A 20,558-nucleotide genomic window follows, 5' to 3' on the forward strand; every position below is an offset into this window, starting at 1 on the left:
GCCGGCTTTGTAAACTGGCTTTGTAAACGTTGGAAATTCCCCAGTGTAGGTATCAAACTAACCTCGCTTCATTTCTCCATTTCTCCCTCTTCCTCCTTCATGAAATAGCGAAGTCTCCTGCACCGCACTCTGCAGTAACTTCCCTAAAGCATAACGAATTCGAGAACAGGACAACCAAAGGCAGAACACATTCCATCCTGTCATATCTTTCAAAACCCCCTGTTGCAGGTGGTCAGATTGAAGAGTTGTGCTTAAAAACTTATGTCAAATTGCTTCAGACTCCGGCTTCTCTCCGCACCTGTTCTCCCACAAAGGGCATTTTGCTGTTCCGCCTTTCCCCACACGTACAAAGCAACATGAGCCAACTTCCTCTGCCATTTACTTTCTTCCTCAATTTAATTCTGTGAGCTCGTTTGCAAAGCACAGCATTTTAACCCTTGACCATCTTTTCTAAATATTGATGCAGCATTTGCAAAACTGCCTTTTCTGGAAGGCAAGCATAGATTATATAGATTGGGAATCTCAGAACAGTAGCTGTAGCGAGATTTTTTTTTAATTTCAGTGTGGTGTCTCTCAAACTGGAGCATAGAAACTCCACGTAAACGAGTTCTGGTTCACGCCTACAATTCATTTCTGCACGCTGACGAAAATATGGCATTTACGGTATTAGTTATCAAAAAGTGCGGTCGTGTCCGTCCATTTCTGATGCCCACCAACTGTAAGTGTGAGGTTGCAGTCAGATCGGCCGAGATGGCCTGAAGGAGGGGAGCAGGCTCGATATGCCGACTGGCTGACCGGAGTTCACTTTGGAAATGTAAGTGCGTTAACTTCAACAGTTTGCCCGAAATTCTTTGTGGATTAAAGCTGGTGATTAAAGAAATTGAAACTCGTAAAAACTTGATTTTATGATCCATTTACAAATGAGCATTTGTGAGCTGCAGCGAGGATTTGCCGATAGTGACGGCACCACAGTGAACCACGTGGGAACTTGAGGGGACCTGGTCGGACAAGAGCGCAGATGTACAGATCCTGATTGCACTGCAGACAGGGTTCACGGCCCTCAGTATAGGGAGTCAAACCGGAAGAAGGAATAATTTCTTTACACTGTCTGTCACTAATCATTTTTCTTTTAATTCCCGACCAAGTGATAGTCGGTTCGAATTTCTAAGGATATTTAGGACAGTTGGTTTAAAAGAGCTTTTGACATTAAGGGGGAGAGTTGGTAATGGCACCAGGGCTGTGGTGGGAAAGCTGTTGGAAAAGATTCTTAGAGATAGGGTCTGTGGGCATTTAGAGAATCATGGTCTGATCAGGGACAGTCAGCATGACTTTGTGAAGGGCAGATTGTGTCTAACAATCCAGATAGAGTTCTTTGAGGAGGTGACCAGGCGTATAGATGAGGGTAGTGCAGTGGATGTGATCTATACAGATTTTAGTAAGGCATAAGACAAGTTTCCACATGGCAGGCTTATTCAGAAAGTCAGAAGACATGGGATCCAAGGAAGTTTTGCCAGGTAGATTCAGAATTCGCATGCCTGCAGAAGGCAGAAAGTGGTGGTGGAGGGAGTACATTCAGATTGGACGCTTGTGACTAGTGGTGTCCCACAAGGATCGGTTCTGGGACCACAGCCTTTCCTAATTTTTATTAACGACCTGGATGTGGGGGTAGAAGGGTGGGTTGGCAGGTTTGCAGACGATACAAAGGTTGGTGGTGTTGTGAGAGACATTGATAGGATACAGAAGTGGGCTGAGAAGTGGCAGATGGAGTTCAACCCGGAGAAGTGTGAGGTGGTACACTTTGGAAGGATAAACTCCAAGGGAAAATACAAAGTAAATGGCAGGATATTTGGTAGTGTGGAGGAGCAGCCGGATGTGGGGGTACATATCCACAGATACCTGAAAGTTGCCTCACATGTAGATAGGGTAGTTAAGAAAGCTTATGGGGTGTTAGCTTTCATAAGTCGAGGGATAGAGTTTAAGAGTCACGATGTAATGATACAGCTCTATAAAACTCTGGTTAGGCCACACTTGGAGTACTGTGTCCAGTTCTGGACACCTCACTATAGGAAGGATGTGGAAGCATTGGAAAGAGTACAGAGGAGATTTACCAGGATGCTGCCTGGTTTAGAGAGTATGGATTATGATCAGAGATTAAGGGAGCTAGGGCTTTACTCTTTGGAGAGAAGGAGGATGAGAGGAGACATGATAGAGGTGTACAAGATAATAAGAGGAATAGATAGAGTGGACAGCCAGAGCCTCTTCCCCAGGGCACCACTGCTCAATACAAGAGGACATGGCTTTAAGGTAAGGGGTGGGAAGTTCAAGGGGGATATTAGAGGAAGGTTTTTTTACTCAGAGTGGTTGGTGCGTGGAATGCACTGCCTGAGTCAGTGCTGGAGGCAGATACACTGGTAAAACTTAAGAGACTGCTAGGTTCTTAAATGTGGAGGGATTCAAGGTGGGGTGTGGTATATGGGAGGTAGGGTTTAAGGGTCGGCACAACATTGTGGGCCGAAAGTTCTGTACTGTGCTGTACTATTCTATGTTCTATGTTCTAAAACAGAGTTGAAGAGACACGTGTGCATTAATTAAGAATGCATCTTCTGCAATCCCACCAGACATCCGCGTGTTTATTCAATCACCGATCATGTGTTGCATTTTTTCAATATTTCAGACACCTCAAACACGTCATACTGGTATTAATGTTCTACTCAAGGTCATGGTCCGGGCCAGATTTTTTTAAAATTTTCTTTGTATTTGTCACCACAATGTGTTATCATTCTTTCCAAGACTCCTGGATTACGTTACATTGTTGTTTATTCACCAAAACCCGACTCTAACTCTGTATTTCTCAGTGCCGGGGAAATCCCTTCTACAGGCCCGTGCTCCTGCCCCCCACACCCGTACTTCCCAGGTTGTCCAAATGCACTTGTGTCTCCCGGACCGCGGTGTGCGGAGGAAGGCGAAAAAGTGGTCCCTGGCTCTAGAAAATGGCATCAAGGTGGCCATTCCCGTCAAGGTGGGGAAATGGAGACATCAGTTCCTTCCTGATTAGGGAGAGAGAGAGCCTGTGGAATATCGAATACCGGGTGAAACGCGAAGTCTTTGGGGTAACTGCAGGTCGATGTCTTTGCTCATGCGTGAGTACTCGGCTTTTTTTTGTCAGTGGGGGTACTGATGCTCGCTGCCGCTTACGCGCGGGAGGGGGGAGCTGGGAGGAACTTGTGCTTCCAACTTCTAACTGCCTTTCATTCTTTGGGCCACTCTTCTGTTTTTGCGGATGGTTGCAGAGAAAAAACGCATTTCAGGATGTATATTGTATACAAATTTCTGACGTTGAATTGTGACTTTGAAACCTTGAACCTTTGAGAATGATCTCAAAATAAATAGGTCTGGGTATCACGGATAAATTTTGGTTGCTCGTTAAGACGATACTCACATCACATCGCACAGTGTTTGTGAGCTAATACGAAGGCCCGGGATGGGAAGAGTGGAATCATAGGAATTATTGTCACTTTGTGGGCCGAAGGGGCTGTATTGTGTTGTAGGTTTTCTATTTTTTCTGTATTGCAGAACAAAGTTGAGAGGGCAAATTTTGGCGGAAGTATGAAGGTGCCTCTCTTGGGATGCAGGAGTCTGCTTTGAGGTGAGAGAACTAAGCGGCTTGGATACAAAATGAGTCTGAGACTTCAGTAATGTCTCGGAGTGAAGATGTGACATCTGGCAGACAGAAGAGGGAGACATGGATAACGGGGTAAATAAAAAGTGTGAGACGTTTTGAACGGTGGCTTCATCCACGATGGTTGTCCTTATCATGTGTGAACTCACGGCCAACCGCACTCTTTTATTCACCAGGAACGTCATCTGAGGAAACAATACACAATTCATGTGGACTACCTTAGCAACCGGAAGGAAATAAAGTTGGTGAGACCAAACACGGGCGAGATTTGCAGATCAGGCGCCAGGCATCGTGTCAATGAGAATTTGCAGACAATTTGTCAGTTTTGTAAGGCCACAGGCCCATGACAATTGCTCCTCTGAATGGCAATGACTTGCTGAGTGTCTCCGGCTGACACCAATCCTACAGTCTCTCGTGACTTTTAATCACCGGGTAACTTGAAAGCACGCACAGCCAGGGCTCTGCTCAACTCATCGGCTTGATAATAATGGACGCGTTCCCTTCGCAAGTCACATTTCAAAAATCGACAGCCCAATGTTCTGTTCACTTACCTCTTCAGATCACTGTAAACGGATCGATCGCCCAGCATCAGTCCCTGTCAAACGCAAGTAAATCATTGTGATTAGCAAAAGTTAATAACAAACGCAGTCTGTGATAGAGAAGAATTGGGAGAACATCGGAAAGGACTTGCGCACATTACACATATCGGTTCGGAAAGAACCGTGGGGCCGAGGGACCAGGGTTAAAAAAAAATCTTGTTTCATATCGCAGGAGACCGGAGAGATCCAGAAGACTATAAGACAGAGGAGAAGAATTGCCCATTCGGCCCAATAAGTCTGCTCCAACTTTCTATCATGGCTGATTCATTACACCTCTCAACCTCAATTACTTTCCTTCTGTCCGTAATGCTTGACACCCTTATTAATCAAGAAACTATCAACCCAGTCGTCCTGGTGCAAGATTCACTAAAGTTTAACTTGCAGGGAGTAAAGAATACAAGGGCCATTTTGGCATCACTGACTTCGATATCGCAGCAATACCGGGCAATAAATTCCACAGATACACCACACTCCACCTGAAGATATTGCTCCTAATGCCTCTCTTCCAAAGGGGGTTCCTTGCTTTCTGAGGTTGTGTCCTCTGGGCACAGAGCGACCCAGAATTAGAGATATCCTCTCCCCGTCCACTCTATATAGGTCTTTCAATATTCGATGTTTCAAAGTGATCGACCTCTCATTCTCGTAACCTGCAGGGAGTAGTGGGTTAGATTCATTAAACACTCCTCATACCTAACGTCTCCCCCGAAGGCGCCTGTAATCTCCTTTCATCTGCTTCCCTTCCTTCAGAGAGAGCAGAGTGATATATGCAGCCTCTCCGTCCTCCAAAGCAATTCCATAATAATGTGAAGCCTGGGATATTGTTGCTAATTCCTCTGTTACCTCTTCAACGGCCTATTTCAGAGCCCCGGGTGCAGTTAATCTCGTCCATTCAGTCTAGGTGATTTATCCACCTTCAGCCGTTCCGGCCTTGCATCGTCTCCGTCTTATAGTGACTGCAATCACTCCTGTGTCCGGACACTGACATATTAATGGCGTGCTCAGCAGTGCAGACTAACAGAAAATACTTCACGGGTTCCTTCGCCTTTTCTGTGTCCTCCATTGCCGCCTCGTTGACGTCATTCTCGCTGTCGAATGTCCACTTCAGGTTTCGCTTCTTACTCGATGAAATGGAACCAATTACTTGAAAATTGAACCAATTACTTAATGCGTGAAATAGAAGCAATTACTTCAAAAAGGGATTGACGCAAATAATTTCCTTACCATGTAAGTGGAGTTTCCATCTTGTGTATTGTCACTTGAGCCCTGTAAAGAGAAAAGGGCGATTTGTTTATCGTGACGTTTAACCAAATGAGCAACCATTACGTTCTCACTCTCCACATATAAATCCCGAGGGTATCAATTTTCACATTGGAGCAATATTGCGCCGTTCACCGTTCGACAGACTATGTACTTCTGATTCAGTGTCAGAGCAAAATATGTATTTCTTCGACATCATTCATCGGCTTTCTTCAATAAGGGTAGCCTGATACATGTTACCTGGCCAGGGGCACGCTATCAGAACCATTCAGCTTGCGAAATAAGTCTGAATGAGAACGTGTACGTGGTGGATTCGGGATTTTGTCTCGTGGCCTCAGGCTGTTTACCATAAGCTGTGTTTCTCTGAAACGCTCACAGAGATCACTGTTGATCACAGACAGAATTGTGCAAACCTGACCATCGCTTCACTCTGTGTGTGATTCTGCAGCCTCCACCTTTACTCACATCGATCGGACATTATAAAAGACATTTCTCTGAAATTTATTGCAGCAAGGACAAAATATGTTTTTGCATCGTACAGGAATTGTGGATTTTTGGGAATTCTGCAGGTGCTGGAAACTCAGAGCAACACACACAAAATGCCGAACGAATTCAGTGTGCTAGGCTGCACTATGAGAATGTATTAATCCGTTTACGTTTTATGCCGAGACCCTTCTCCTGGGCTGGGAAGGAGGCAGGAAGACGCCTGAACAAAATGGTGGCGAGGGGAAGGGGGCCTGGCTGGGAGCTGATACGTGAGGCTTGTTGACTGGGAAAGAGAAAGGTTGAAGAAAAAAAAATAATCCGATTGTAGAGGCGACTGTGCCACAGGAGAAAGGGAAGATGGAGGGGCACCAGAGGGAGTGATGGGCAGGTGAGGAGAAGAGGTAAGAGGCCAGAGTGGACAATAGAAGAAGACGGAGGTGAACAGAAATACTGATGGGATAAGGTCGATGTTCATACCATCACGTTTGGGTCTACTTTGCAGAATATGATGTTCTATTTCTCCATTAACTGAAAATGAGATCCGGGATCGATGAACCATGATCTTATTAAATGCCCAATCAGAGCCGACAGGCCCGATGGACGCCACCGATCGCAATACTCATGTTCTTATCGTCCCTTGGCAAAACAACGACTGAAATCATCGAGATAATACAAACATCTAACCTGTTGATTCCGTGGGAAATTCTCATAGTTTTGCGATGCGTTCACGGTCGTTGTATCCAAGGTGCCTGTGGGAACCAAACAGATATGTCACAACCGTGCAGAGCAGCAGCACCGTTGTTGGACACAGCAGACGTCAATCCGGCCCAAAGTAAAACGCCATTGATTGCATGAGCTTCCTTCCCACCAATCGCCAGAACCAGGAATTGAGGGGATATATCGATCAATATGAAGAGAAATTAAGTTGTATAAGCTACCATTCCTTTCCTTCGCCGACATAGTAATCTTGAGTAGAAAAATTCAAATTATTTAAGGGGAAACCACAACGGCAAATGTCGCATCGTTCGTGACCATTCGCGCGGATGAAAACCTTCAGCTTGCGTGCACGATGAGCTCCTAAATTTAAATCAAATGTTTAGATTTCCATGGGCTCAGTAATAGAACAGTTGAAACGGAGTTCACTCACTTTTTCTTCCGGAATTAATGCTCGTGTCGAGTTTGGATTGCGGTGGATCTTTGATCCTGAATTAACAGAAACAAAGGTCAAAGCATGAATTCGGCAGCAAGTCACTTCCCTGCACTGATACACCGATACACTGATGCTCCTATAATTCCATTTGATTCTCTCTAGCTATTCATTTTCACTACGCTGGTTATCAGATGCCCGAATCCAGCCCTACTCGATCTCAACGACAGTGACCATAATGGGTAAAGTAGAGAAAAGTGCTCTGGCCTTTTTGACACAAACTGCTCTTCACACAAATATTGTTGAACGCAAACCTGTTTCAGAGAGATGTTCAAATTTCAGACAAACAACTTCGCCGTGAAGGAGGAATGCTGATTCTGTACACAGATGGCCCCTGATCCGAACAAAAGTCGTTTCTGCCGAAATTCTCCAACAATGATTAAAGGCTGAACTGAGATTCGGAGAGAACTGCGTTTACCTGACCATTTTTCTTGCGATCAACCATCCACTGATTCCTCCGATCAGGCCCGCGCCAAGTAGACCAAGTACAATGCCCACGATCGCGCCAGAGGTGAGGGTAACATTTCCATCTGTTTTTGGTGCTAACATAGAAAATAAACATCAATTTTACATTGCAAAGCACTGTTTTTGTTTTAGAAATGATGATTGATCCACGCGCTGAAACGTTCCCGTAGCTGGTCTCGATATTGAATATTGGTTTTGGTCCAATATTCTGACATCATGTGGATGCCACTGGTCTGTATTCCGTAAAGGGAACATTGTGTTGGATCCACAACGTAAATAGATTTGGGAATCAACTACTTCTGGGGGGGGGGCGTGAGAACACGGAACATAACATGAAAGAACGATACTCCAGCTACTCGAAGTGGTTATTGAATTTCTCACTGAAATATAACGTGACCAACCCCGGCTCTTTTGTCATTTCTGACTGCATTTGCAGCCTCCAGTTTCCGCTATCACCGGGTCTTCTCTTTGTTCATGTTTTAAACTTCCAACCCCTGCAGACGTAATTTCACCACCTGGCTCACAAAATATCACCATCCTTTCAATCTTTCACAAACCCGGTTTTGCTTTCTCTCCTGCCTTCGCTCTAACACATCGTGTTCATTGAAAAACAAACAGACTAAATTATAATATTTCTGTCTGTGCAGATGCTCTCCTCTCCTGCTGAGTATTTCGCGCCTGTGAGCTTCACTTTCGACCTTCCAAAGTGTATTACCTCACTCTTTTCTGGATTGAACTTCATCTGACACCATCCGGCAAAGTTCTGCTTCCTGCTCGTATCACCTCCGAAAATCGTCGGCACTCTCACCCGTCGTGTTATCTCAGACACCCTAGTCCTTCCTTCCGCTCTCTCGTCCAAGCCTTTCGCACAGAGCGGCGATCCCAGAATAGAAATGATCCCAACAATACACCACCAGTCCATGACGCCCATGCAGAATGCCTGCCATCTATTACCACTGTGTTCCTTATGTAACAAATCAACCCACGCAGGCAAGTTTCTCTCGGCCCCATGAATCCTGAGTGTCCGAATGACCTCATCATTGGGACCCTTGTCCAACACTTCACTGAAATCCTGACAGATCACTGTTCTACGTTTGATCACCCCCGATGCTGCCCCGTGGGTTCTGAGCTGTGATTGTGATTCTCCCCACGGTGTTGTCAAAACAGGAATATAACTTACCCGTTCTGGATGGAAGTGGTGAATGTAAATTAGTGGGTGTCTTGTGAATGGCGAAGTCATTTTTAATTCTCTAGTTTTCCATCAAGGCTCGTGTCGTCATTCAGGATACTTTTTTAAAAATTAATTATTACTTTAATCTGATCAGCCATTTACACGTAAATGGGAATGTATGGATTGAGGAGATCGAGAGAGCGAAATGGTTTGGATCAGTGATCATCGGGTTTACATGGACTAGTGAGAGACACATTAACTCACCTGGTGCGGTAACATGGACAGTGAGATTACTGTTCCTGTTGGTTACGCCGTTGATAACCCGACATGTATAACTCCCAATGTCAACTGAGCTCACCGACACAAGGGTGAGCTCTTGCCCTGTCTGCAGCAGATTGTTCCCGTTGTACCATGCATATATACCCCAGGGGACTGACAGAGCAAAACAAGTTAATGTCAGGTTTGACACAATATTTGACAGAACTAGACGCTCCGGTAGAATTGATGATACTCATAGACATAGTCATACCTTATTGATCCCGGGGGAAATTGGTTTTCGTTACAGTTGCACCATAAATAATTAAATAGTAATAAAACCATAAATAGTTAAATAGTAAAATGTAAATTATGCCAGGAAATAAGTCCAGGACCAGCCTATTGGCTCAGGGTGTCTGACCCTCCAAGGGAGGAGTTGTACCGTTTGATGGCCACAGGCAGGAATGACTTCCTATGACGCTCTGTGCTGCATCTCGGTGGAATGAGTCTCTGGCTGAATGTACTCCTGTGCCCACCCAGTACATTATGCAGTGGATGGGAGATCTTGTCCAAGATGACATGCAATTTTGACAGCATCCTCTTTTCAGACACCACCGTGAGAGAGTCCAGTTCCATCCCCACAACATCACTGGCCTTACGAATGAGTTTGTTGATTCTGTTGGTGTCTGGTACACTCAGCCTGCCTGCCCCAGCACACGACAGCAAACATGATCGCACTGGCCACCACAGACTCATAGAACATCCTAAGCATCGTCCGGCAGATGTTAAAGGACCTCAGTCTCCTCAGGAAATAGAGACGGCTCTGACCCTTCTTGTAGACAGTCTCAGTGTTCTTTGACCCGTCCAGTTTATTGTCAATTCGTATCCCCAGGTGTTTGTAATCCTCCACCATGTCTACACCGACCCCCTGGATGGAAAAAGGGTTCACCGGTACCTTAGTTCTCCTCAGGTCTACCACCAGCTCCTTAGTCTTTTTCACACTAAGCTGCAGATGATTCTGCTCACACCATGTGACAAAGTTTCCCACCGTAGCCCTGTACGGTAAGATCAGAGTAATATCCTGGTGGATATGGGATGTTGTGACTTTCTCTGGTCATCTCTACACTGAGAACCTATGTTGATAAATGTAATATCAGATACAAATGAACGCGGTTGATTAACTGTGTACTTACAGTAAACTTGCACGTAGGTCTCTCCAGAGCCACTGCTGGCTGGGTTGCATGCGATGCACTTGTACGTCCCTGCGTCGTTTCTGTTAACACTGATTATAGTCAGTTTCGCCTTATCGGGAGATGTAAATATCCTTCTGTTTTCCCGGATGGGTTGATTATCCTTGAACCATCTCCGTGTCTGAACAGTGCCCGACGCGTCACAGCTCAGTGCGATGGTATCGAGGTTTTCCAGGGGAGTGGAATCATTGGTCACCACAGTAACTCCAGTCACTGGCTCTGTAATTGCAATTAAAGTACAAATGATTTTTACAGCTGGTTTTATCTACATGGTCAGAATATTTCTGTGTCGCCAACTCAATATCGTCGTTATTCCTATCTCTTATCCCCATCTGTTTCTATATCAGGTCAGATTGCAGACTGAATGAAGCTCAGGCAGAGTTTAAATTTTACTGCTGTTACGTAGGGGGACTAACTAACTTCGCTATAGTTTAATTGTCCTTTGGAAAAAATGGGAAAAAAAAGCTGGTCTCCCCGTATCCTCTGTCTTTATACATGTTATTCGATTACAAGATTAGTCCTATAATATTGTAGACAACACTGAATTACGGCGGAAAAAATATTGCCGGGAGCTTGATGTCCAAGGATACATATTGTTTCGAAAGGACAGGCAGGAAGACAAGCGGTACGGCGTTGCTCTGTTGGTAAAGAAATAAATTCAAATTATCAGAAGAGGTGAAAGTGGGTCGGAATGTATCAAACCGATGTGCAGAGAGCTGAGGAACAGCAAGGGTAAAAAGTCCCTGATGAGAGTTGCGCAGAGACCGCCAAGCAGAATAATGATGTGGCCTAAAATTACAACGTGGAATAGAAAATGCATGTCAAAATGAGAATGTCACAATAAGTCATGGGGGATTTCAATATAGGCCTTCAGGGTACTGGGAAAAATATAGAACTTTTGAATTATGGTCCATGGACAAATAGAGAGATAGAGGCATACGCAGACGGAATAGATCGATAGGTACATAGATAGAGAGATAGATAGATAGATAGATAGAAATATCAATAGATAGATAGGTCGATAAATATATAGAGGGATAGATCGGTGGATTAGATCGGTGGATGAATGGATAGATAGATAGATAGAGGGATAGATCGGTGGATGAATGGATAGATAGATAGTTAAGCGGATAGATGAAGCGCTAATCGGGTGTCAGGTCTGCAGAAAACCTACAGCAAATCAGTCAATGACAAATCTCATGATTTTGCTGTGGATTAAAAATGGAGAAATAACATGATAATTAGTTTGTTAGGTTGTGAGAAGAACGTACAGGTATGTTTGGACATATGACGAACCTCCCAATCAATTTATTCAGACGTACTGTTAAATATCTCAGTGGGTACTGCATCCCAAAGCTGATTCATATTCATCTGCCGTCAACTGTCACCATTTCTTTCGCAAGTGTAAATCCTGTGGCTCGATATAATATCTTCCCCTTTTCAGTTCATTGAACAGCTCCCCACCGCTGCCCAGACCTTCAATCACACTGGTGTTTATGCTTGCAGAGTTTCCAACAGGGAAACACGGAAATACATCAGAAGAGCAAGGGAGCCTCAGTTATACACCTCTTGTGATCTGAAACTGGCGTTGGAGTTGACGGTGCTCAGTGTTTTGAATTGATGGTCGGTTAAGTACTCCTCCTATCAAAGCCCTCCAGAATTCCGCCGCCTTCTGTTAACATGAAACGAACTGAAAACCACGCCAAACTGCGGGATGAATCTTGCCAACCATCTGTTGAAATTCATTGCATGACAGATGCACATTTCCTGACAATGTTTTCACAGCTTCCGAGAAAAAGACATGCCCAGTACATATGTTGCGCAATTTCGGAAACTGCATCAGCTTTCTACTGCCAAAACGACAACGGTCTGCAAGCTGTAATAAGATCTGGTATTTCAACATCTCTGCCTCTGATCCCAACATGCATCATGAGCAAGTCAGTAGCTGATTCTGCAAGGGCATTGTCAGAGTCACAAAACCATGGAACCATAGAACCATAGAAACTACAGCACAGAAACAGGCCCTTTGGCCCTTTTTGGCTGTGCCGAAAAAAGACTGAATTATCCCACAAAATATTGTAGCTGAGCTAGTTGCATTTACCCGCCTTCCAGTCTTGTTCATTTTAGTCTCCCGGCTTCTGCGCCAGCTGCGTACTTAGGGACGGCATTAGAGAACTGGAGATACAGCTCGGTGACCATAGCCTGGTCGGGGAAAGTGTGGAGATGATAGAGAGGAGATATAGGCAGGTAGTCACACTGGGGCCTCGAGGACATATAAGGGTAACAGTCAGGAGAGAGAAGGGTCAGATGTAAGAGAGTACCCCTCTGGTTGTGTCCCTTAAGAGTACTCCTGTTTGAGTGCTGTTGGGGGCGGGGCGGGGGTAGCTTACTTGGGGGGAAGCAACAGTGGCCTCTGGCACAGATCCTGGCCCTGTGGCTCAGAAGGGTAGGAAAATAAAGAAGGCGGCAGTTATAGAGGAGTCTATAGTCAGGGCGTCAGACAGGCGATTCTGTGGATGCAGGAAAGAAATGCGGATGGTAGGGTGCCTCACAGGTGCCAAGGTCTGGGATGTTTCTGATTGGGTTCCCCATATTCTGCAGTGGGAAGGTCAAAAGGTGGAGGTCGTAGTACATATAGGTACCAACTACCTAGGTAGGAAACGAGACGAGGTCCTGAAAACAGACTGCAGGGTGTTAGGAAGGAAGTTGTGAAGCAGGACAGCAAAGGCCGAAATCCAATCGTTGTATCATCAGCAAATTTGCTGATCCAATTTACCACATTATTATCCAGATCATTGATATAGATGACAAATAACAATGGACCCAGCACTGATCCCTGTGGCACACCACTAGTCACAGGCCTCGGCTCTGAGAAGCAATCCTCTACTACCACTCTTTGACTTCTTCCATTGAGCCAATGTCTAATCCAATTTACCACCTCTCCATGTATCAACCAACACACATCAAAGTTGCTGGTGAACGCAGCAGGCCAGGCAGCATATCTGGGAAGAGGTACAGTCGACGTTTCGGGCGGAGACTCTTCGTAAGGACTAACTGAAGGGAGAGCTAGTAAGAGATTTGAAAGTGGGAGGAGGAGGGGGAGATCTGAAATGATAGGAGAAAACAGGAGGGGGAGGGATGGAGCCAAGAGCTGGACAGGTGATTGGCAAAAGGGCTTTGAGGGGATCATGGGACATGAGGCCAAGGGAGAAGGAAAAGGGGGAGGGGGAGAAATAACCCAGAGGATGGGCAAGGGGTATAATCAGAGGGACAAAGAGAGAAAAAGGAAATAGAGAGAAAGAATGTGTGTATAGAAATAAATAACTGATGGGGTACGAGGGGGAGACGGGGAATTAGCGGAAGTTAGAGAAGTCAAGCTGAGTAGTCTAAAGGTTGTTGGGAAGTTGTTGGAGACGATTGTCAAGGATGGGGTTACAGAGTACCTGGAGGCATATGACAAGATAGGCAGAACTCAGCATGGACTCCTTATAGTAAAATCCTGCCTAACAAAGCTATTACAATTTTCTGAGGAAATTACCAGTAGGCTAGACAAGGGAGATGCAGTGGATGTTGTATATTTGAATTTTCAGAAGGCTTCTGTCAAGGTGCCACACATGAGGCTGCTTAACAAGATAAGAGCCCATGGAATTGCAGGAAAGTTACATACGTGGATAGATCATTGGGGCTGATTGGCAGGAAACAGAGAATGGGAATAAAGGGATCCTATTCTGCTTGGTTGCCGGTTACCAGTGGTGTTCCACAGGTGTCCGTGTTGGGGCCGCTTCTTTTTACGTTGTACATCAACGATTTGGGTTATGGAATAGATGGCTTTGTGGCTAGGTTTTCTGACGATAGGAAGATAGGTGGAGGGGCCGGTGGTGCTGAGGAAACGAAGAGTCTGCAGAGAGACTTGGAGAGAATGGAAGAATAGGCGAAGAGGTGGCAAATGAAATACAATGTTGGAAAGTGCATGGTTATCGCCGAAGAAATAAACGGGCAGACTATTATTTAAATGGAGAAAGAATTCAAAGTTCTGAGATGCACCAGGACCTGGGAGTCCTCGTGCCGGGTACACTGAAGGTTAACCTCCAGGTTGAGTCGGTGATGAAGAAGGCGAATGCGATGTTGGCATTCATTTCTGGAGGAACAGAGAATAGGAGCAGGTAGAGTATAGAATCATTTGCCCATCAGATAGAAGGTACAAGAATCTCAGGAATCGCACCACGAGGTTCAAGAACAGTTACAACCCTTCAGGCATCAGGCTCTGAAAGAAAGCGGGTAACTACACTCACTTGCCCATCCAGTGATATGTTCCCACAACCAATGATCTCACTGTGCAGACATTTTATTTCGTCATTTCATGTTCTCATTATTTATTACAATTTATTTATATTAGTATTTTCACAGAATGTTGTCTGGTTCACTCTCGTGGATTGTTCATTGATCCTGTGATAGTTACGAATCTACAGCTTTACTGATTATGACTGAAAGTTGAGCCGTCCGAAAAGTGGAACTGGCAGTGTTCACGATAGGCCAGGGTTTGCAGTCACAGACACCGATCATCGCCGATGCCTTTCCGAGAAGAACTTCAAACTAAGTTTTGTTTGCTCGGTTTAGTTTTCATTCGGAATGGTCCGCCATCCAGCAGCGAACAGTAAGGGTTACATTGTATTCTATCATATCAGGATTAGAATGAAAGTTATAATCCGAGATCTCATGATTGTGTCTCACTTACCAATAACATTCAGAGTGACGGTGGCTGAGGTCATGGAGCCAGTAATTGGAACCATATTCACACGGTATTCCCCACTGTCCAGCGCGCTTACCGACTTCAGCAGAAGAGACCCGTTAGAGGTGAATACCGCAGCCCGCGATGAGTAGACATTGTCAACAGACACTGTTTGGCCGATCCACTGGGCGATTGTTTTCCCTTTAAAAACCCAGCTTCCACTGCTGACATTGCCCGACGTCCGCACCGAAAAGAGCGCATCACCCCCGACGGTGACATTTATCTGTCTGTGCTCAACGACAATGGTAAGCTGCTGAGACTCACCTGAGAAAGAGAAAATGGAATGAGGGGAAAGCGACAGACGCGGATAGACTGGAGAACTGTACTTAGCTCACTAAGATCGTCCCCTGTGACCTGTCCTTCGTTCCTCCAACGACCCGCCACTCTTTATTATCCGACTACTAACAGTTTCTGAGAGTTATCCTCACCCGCCGTTATGCAGAGACAGAGAACGAGCGCTGCGAAGGGCAGTCCCGACATCCCGACAGAGAGCAGCGCCGATCTCTGTTACACTCGGAGACTGAGCCGCACTTCCGGGTTTGCGGGGCAGATAATTGGATTCTGACCTCACAAGCGGCAGCGCTGATTGGATCAGAGAATCTGTACTCTGCTCAGATCTGAATCAAACCTTGTGTGCTGTTCTGCAAATATCTGCTGCTGTGTTGAATCCGATAATGATCTCACAGGGAGTTTCTCTCACCCACCGACATGAAGGGAAAGAGAGAGAGTAAAGTGAACGTCATCCACGCGATCCCGGGAGACCAGCGCCTGTCTCTGTTACATTCGGAGACTGAGACGTATTCCCAGCTCCGGAAAATCCGATATCCGAAAAGCCGGAGCTGATTGGATGGGAAAGTGAGAAGGAAGAGAATGAATGAACTTTAAACGCTGTAGAAGCAGAAGGCTGTTCAGTCTGCGATACTCTTCTGTCATGATTGGATCAGATCCCGATCAGAGAATCCGTGCTTTGCTCAAATCTGGATCAGATCTTGTGTGCTGTTCTGCAACTATTTGCTGTTGTGTTGAATCCGACAATGATCTCAAAGAGAGTGTCTCTCAGCCGCCGACATGAGCAGCTTTTACTCCTTTCTAGAGAATCCCTGCTTGGCCTCACATATTTATACATTCACGAAGAAAGGCACGTCAGCGGCTGGATTCTATGAGTTATCTGAAGAGATTTGATATCAGTGTGTCACCAGAGACTGGGAAATATATATATTTACATGCAAGGTGGAGAGCATTCTGGTCTTCAGGCTCCAATGTACAGGATCGACAAAGATTGCAGAGTGTTGCACACACAATCACATCCAAGCCTCACCATAATTGACGACCATCCGGGATATGCTGCGTTTTCATGACTACCATCCGGGAGATCCTCCCGTCTCCTTATTACTAACCGGGATACGGCTTTGTCTCATTACTAACAACCGGGATATGCTCTTGTCTCATTACTAACAGCCAGAAGGAGGAACATGACACTGGAGACCCAGTCTCAACGATTCACCTGCAGCTTCTCAATCAGGTTTCTGAGCAGTCCACGGACCCGTGAACTCAACCTCACTATTCCTCTGACATTAAAATTGAAATTTTCACCTTTGAACTTTGAACTAAACCTTGCTCTGAAGACAAATATCAAGGTGATATGTGTAACAAGGACTTTGGAGATCGAAGGTACGAAACACTGTTGGAGTATCGGAGGGTCTGAACGAAATTACACATCAAATCCAGCGCACATTACTTTCAGGTTCGGTCAAAATGCGTTGAGATCTCACGCCGCCGGATGAAAATGTGTCGATTTCGCGATTCCTTGCCCATGCTTGTAAGCATTATTGCCCCGCGCTTCTCTTCACACCGACAGCTTCATTTGGAATCACCACCGACTGTGCAGTTTAGCTCCTGAAGTAGATTTGTTTCTCAGGGTACAGACCTCCGAGCAGTGCGGACGTGACTCCGTTTATGAATGAATTTCAGCCGCTGGACATACTGAGCAAACCAAACTTGAATCAAATTCAATTAAGCAGCAGAGAAAAAAAGAGGCCAACAGAATAAAACGCGTCTTCTCCATGATTTTGTAGAATTATAACCGGGAACTCCTTTTCATAAATTCCAATTCGTTTGCCCTTCAGGCTAATACGTCGGTCATGATCGGAACTTGTTCTACAGAGTCCCGGCTGATATGACTGAGTTGCAGTAGAAAGGAGTGATTCCATTCCTCTTTCAGTTCTATTTGCAGACTCCGTGCCTCATGTCAATGTGAACATCAACTATTGCGGTCCTCAGGAAAACAACGGTAAAGTTGTATTCACTTGTGACGTTAAGGTCACAATTCAGATAAAACATGGTTAGAAGACATCTAACCGAACCAATATCTCTGATTTCAGAAAAACCTAATCTGAACATAGTCCGTCTTAACAGAAATGACACAGAAAAAAATATAGACGTACTGTCAGTATTGATTACAGCAGCGACAGTGCAGAGATCTACCTGCAAGTTAATCGTAGGTACGCACGAAGCTCATTAAATTAGTTTCCATTCAATATTACCGATCACAGAATCAGTGTAGAATCTCTATTTCTGTTGCAGATGGGCCAAACAACATCAGGATTCAAACACAGTGGCCGGTTGTCGCAGACACTGTCACATGCCAGAAATTAACTTGTTCAGTTCTCGATCCTGACTATAGATGGCGCGATGGAGCAATTGATCAGCAGACAGCACAGGGCATCACCGTCGAGTGATTTATCAACGTTGACAGTGGAAATTATACCTGTCAACACAGCAGCCTTTTTGTAACCATCAGCTTGCGCCTAAATAAATGCTCCTGTTGATAACGGCGACTCAAACGTAAACGTCCACGTATTTTTTTTTTTTTTTTGTTGCAATTTTTTAATTTTCACGCTGTGGTCTTCTGTCGACTTCTGTTACCAGAGGTAAAAAAAAAAGGAAGTGAATATGGAGCAGAGTTGCAGATACGATGGAGGGTCTGGAGTGATTTATTTAGAAGGCAATTTGTGGAATTTAATATCTACACTTAAGACTAAGGCGAATATTATTTCATGTTTCCCAGAATACAGAGAACTAAAGAGCAGGTAGAAATATTCGGTTAAGATTATGGAATGCCATGTCGGCTCATCTGCTTCAGTACCCGAGGGACATACTGTGCATGCTTATAAGCAGGATCACTCCAAGCCGTCCTTCACAGCAGCAGCTTCAGATAACATTATGACGTGTTGTTGAGTGAAATTCCTGATGTTTTGAGAGGTAGATGTGTTTCTCAGCATACAGAACCCCGAGCGGTACAAACCCGACTTCATGAAGTTGAGAAAACAACCAGTTTGTGAATAAAGTACAGCCGCTGGAAGTACTGAACAAACCAATCTTGGAGCAAGTTACCCAGGGTATAAGTAACATAACGTTAATGAGGAGAAATATAAACTGCTGGAAACACTCAATAGGTCGGGCAGCATCTGTGAAAGGAGAAACAGGGGTTGACATCGCAATGCAGGATGGGAAGGTGGGGAAACAATAAAGCGTCAATAAATTGTGAGATGAGCTTTCACCGGAGAGGGAGGGTCATGTGTGCAGCAGTTCTGACAGAGGATCTTCGACTTGAAATCTTCACAGTTTCTGCGCCACAGAGGCTACCTGACCGTCTGAGTGTATTCCGGGATCACCTTTTTTTAAAAAAATATTTCCATCAATTCCAGCGCGTGCGTTGTCTTAAAATTCAGTTAATTTTAATACAAATGTGAACGAAACGAACTCTCAGGTAACCCATCCTGCTGGGGGATCCCGCTTTTTCAGGCGAACGATGCTTAGGTCACCGGTAATGTGGTCTCCCAATTCAACGCGGGTCTCAGCGACATATAGGTGACCACACGGAGAGCACGGAGCACAGTACTCTATATGACCCCAATTCACTCACAGGTGGGTTATCGCCTCACCTGGGAAGATCGTGTGGGACCCTGAATGGAGGCCAGGAAGGAGGTGAAGGGGCAGGTCTTGCACTTGTTCCGCTTGCAAGGATAAATACCCGGAGGGAGATCAGTGGGGAGGGACAAATGGAGAAGGGAGTCGCGCAGGGTGCGATCCATGCAGAAAGCAGATATTGGGGTGGTGTGGTGGGAAAGATCTACTTGGTGGTGGGATCGCGCTGGAGTTTGAGGAGGTTCTGGACAATTCTGTGGTGTAAGCGGAGTCTGGGCTCTCTGTTTTGCCATTTGCCGCTCCAGTTCCACATAAACCTTTCAAACGTCAGGTCCACATTTCCCAATCAGGAAACGTCTGCCCAGACTGAACTGTATTTCACAACTGTAATCGTTGAATAGATTCATGTCAGTCACTCTGGATATAAAACAACTAGAGAACGTTCAAAAATGAGGAAATGACACTAAATCATGGATAATTTCTCTGTCTCTGAAACCCCAGCCTCTACACCACTCCCTCTCTGAAACGGCAAGCATTCTATTCACACCCTCCCTGTCTCTATAAACACTTTTATCCCGCGCCCCTCCGACTCTGTGACCACTCCTGCCACAAACCCCATCCATGTCTCTGTAACCACCACCCTCCAAGCCAGGACACTGCTCGGCTGTCGATAAATCCGCCTACCGCTACACCCTCTCGTCTGTAAATCCGTCAAGACCCTACATCCATCCATCCGAACCTCCTCCCTCCTTTACCGCTCGCTGCTTCTGAAACACGCTGCAAGCACGACACATCTCCCAATTTCTGTCCCCTACAACCACCTGTCTCTGTATACACCTCAATTGCTGCTCCCATCGGAGTGTCCGTAACCCTCTCCGGTCCCAATAACCTTCCCCATCTCTGTAACGGCTTACACCGTTAATGAAATATTTCAGATTCCTTGGGAGATATGGACATTCTGGTGTGAAGATGTATTTTTAACCACTTTCGTTACGATTTGTGGATGGGACCCAATTGTCAGATTGAATCGGTTGTGTTTGGGAAGTTCTGCTCAGATTTTGGGAATCATCTATCCAGGATGCAAATTGAGGGGGGTCACTGGGAGGGAATTAACGAGGAGATGAATACTGCTCGAAAGGTCGGTGTGGTGAGTTGGGGCGGGATTGGAGGTGATGGGGAACCGGGACAGAAGTGTCTGGGGTAGATCTTTGTGAATGGTTGGGGAGGGCCGAGGAACCGAGTGGTTCCTTGTGTTGCTGACTCCGTGTGTACATCCGGCATCAGATGTTGTGGACACTGGGTATAAAACAAGGCTGGGGACAGGGTCTCTGATCTGACAAAACAGGATTAAGCGCGCCAAAGGTTGACATTCGCGAGCTGCTTTTCCATTCTTTTTCTCACAATTCAGGGCTCGTTGAATTGAGCTCCGGAAGTGTTTGTTACACAATACCAGTTTGCTCAGAACCAACTTTA

At 45.4% G+C, this 20,558-nt stretch overlaps 1 protein-coding gene across 4 annotated transcripts; it reads right to left on the reverse strand.

Moving 5' to 3' along the window:
* Positions 1-367: 367 nt before the first annotated feature.
* Positions 368-15,668, reverse strand: LOC140206689 (cell adhesion molecule CEACAM7-like). Of its 4 annotated transcripts, XM_072274839.1 has the most exons (9): positions 15,587-15,668; positions 15,105-15,422; positions 10,313-10,588; positions 7,647-7,770; positions 7,169-7,224; positions 6,706-6,770; positions 5,500-5,541; positions 4,231-4,274; positions 368-3,864 (listed from the first exon to the last, which is right to left on the reverse strand). In XM_072274839.1, the coding sequence occupies exons 1-9, from the start codon at positions 15,636-15,638 to the stop codon at positions 3,861-3,863; spliced, it is 981 nt and encodes a 326-aa protein (XP_072130940.1). In that variant the 5' UTR covers positions 15,639-15,668; the 3' UTR covers positions 368-3,860. The 4 variants fall into 4 exon arrangements, with proteins under 4 accessions (XP_072130940.1, XP_072130941.1, XP_072130942.1 ...); XM_072274838.1 differs by lacking the exons at positions 368-3,864; positions 4,231-4,274 and adding an exon at positions 4,941-5,392; XM_072274840.1 differs by lacking the exons at positions 368-3,864; positions 4,231-4,274; positions 15,105-15,422 and adding an exon at positions 4,935-5,392.
* Positions 15,669-20,558: the final 4,890 nt, after the last annotated feature.

The sequence above is a fragment of the Mobula birostris genome, chromosome 13, assembly GCF_030028105.1.
Source record: "Mobula birostris isolate sMobBir1 chromosome 13, sMobBir1.hap1, whole genome shotgun sequence".
NCBI lineage: Eukaryota > Metazoa > Chordata > Chondrichthyes > Myliobatiformes > Myliobatidae > Mobula > Mobula birostris.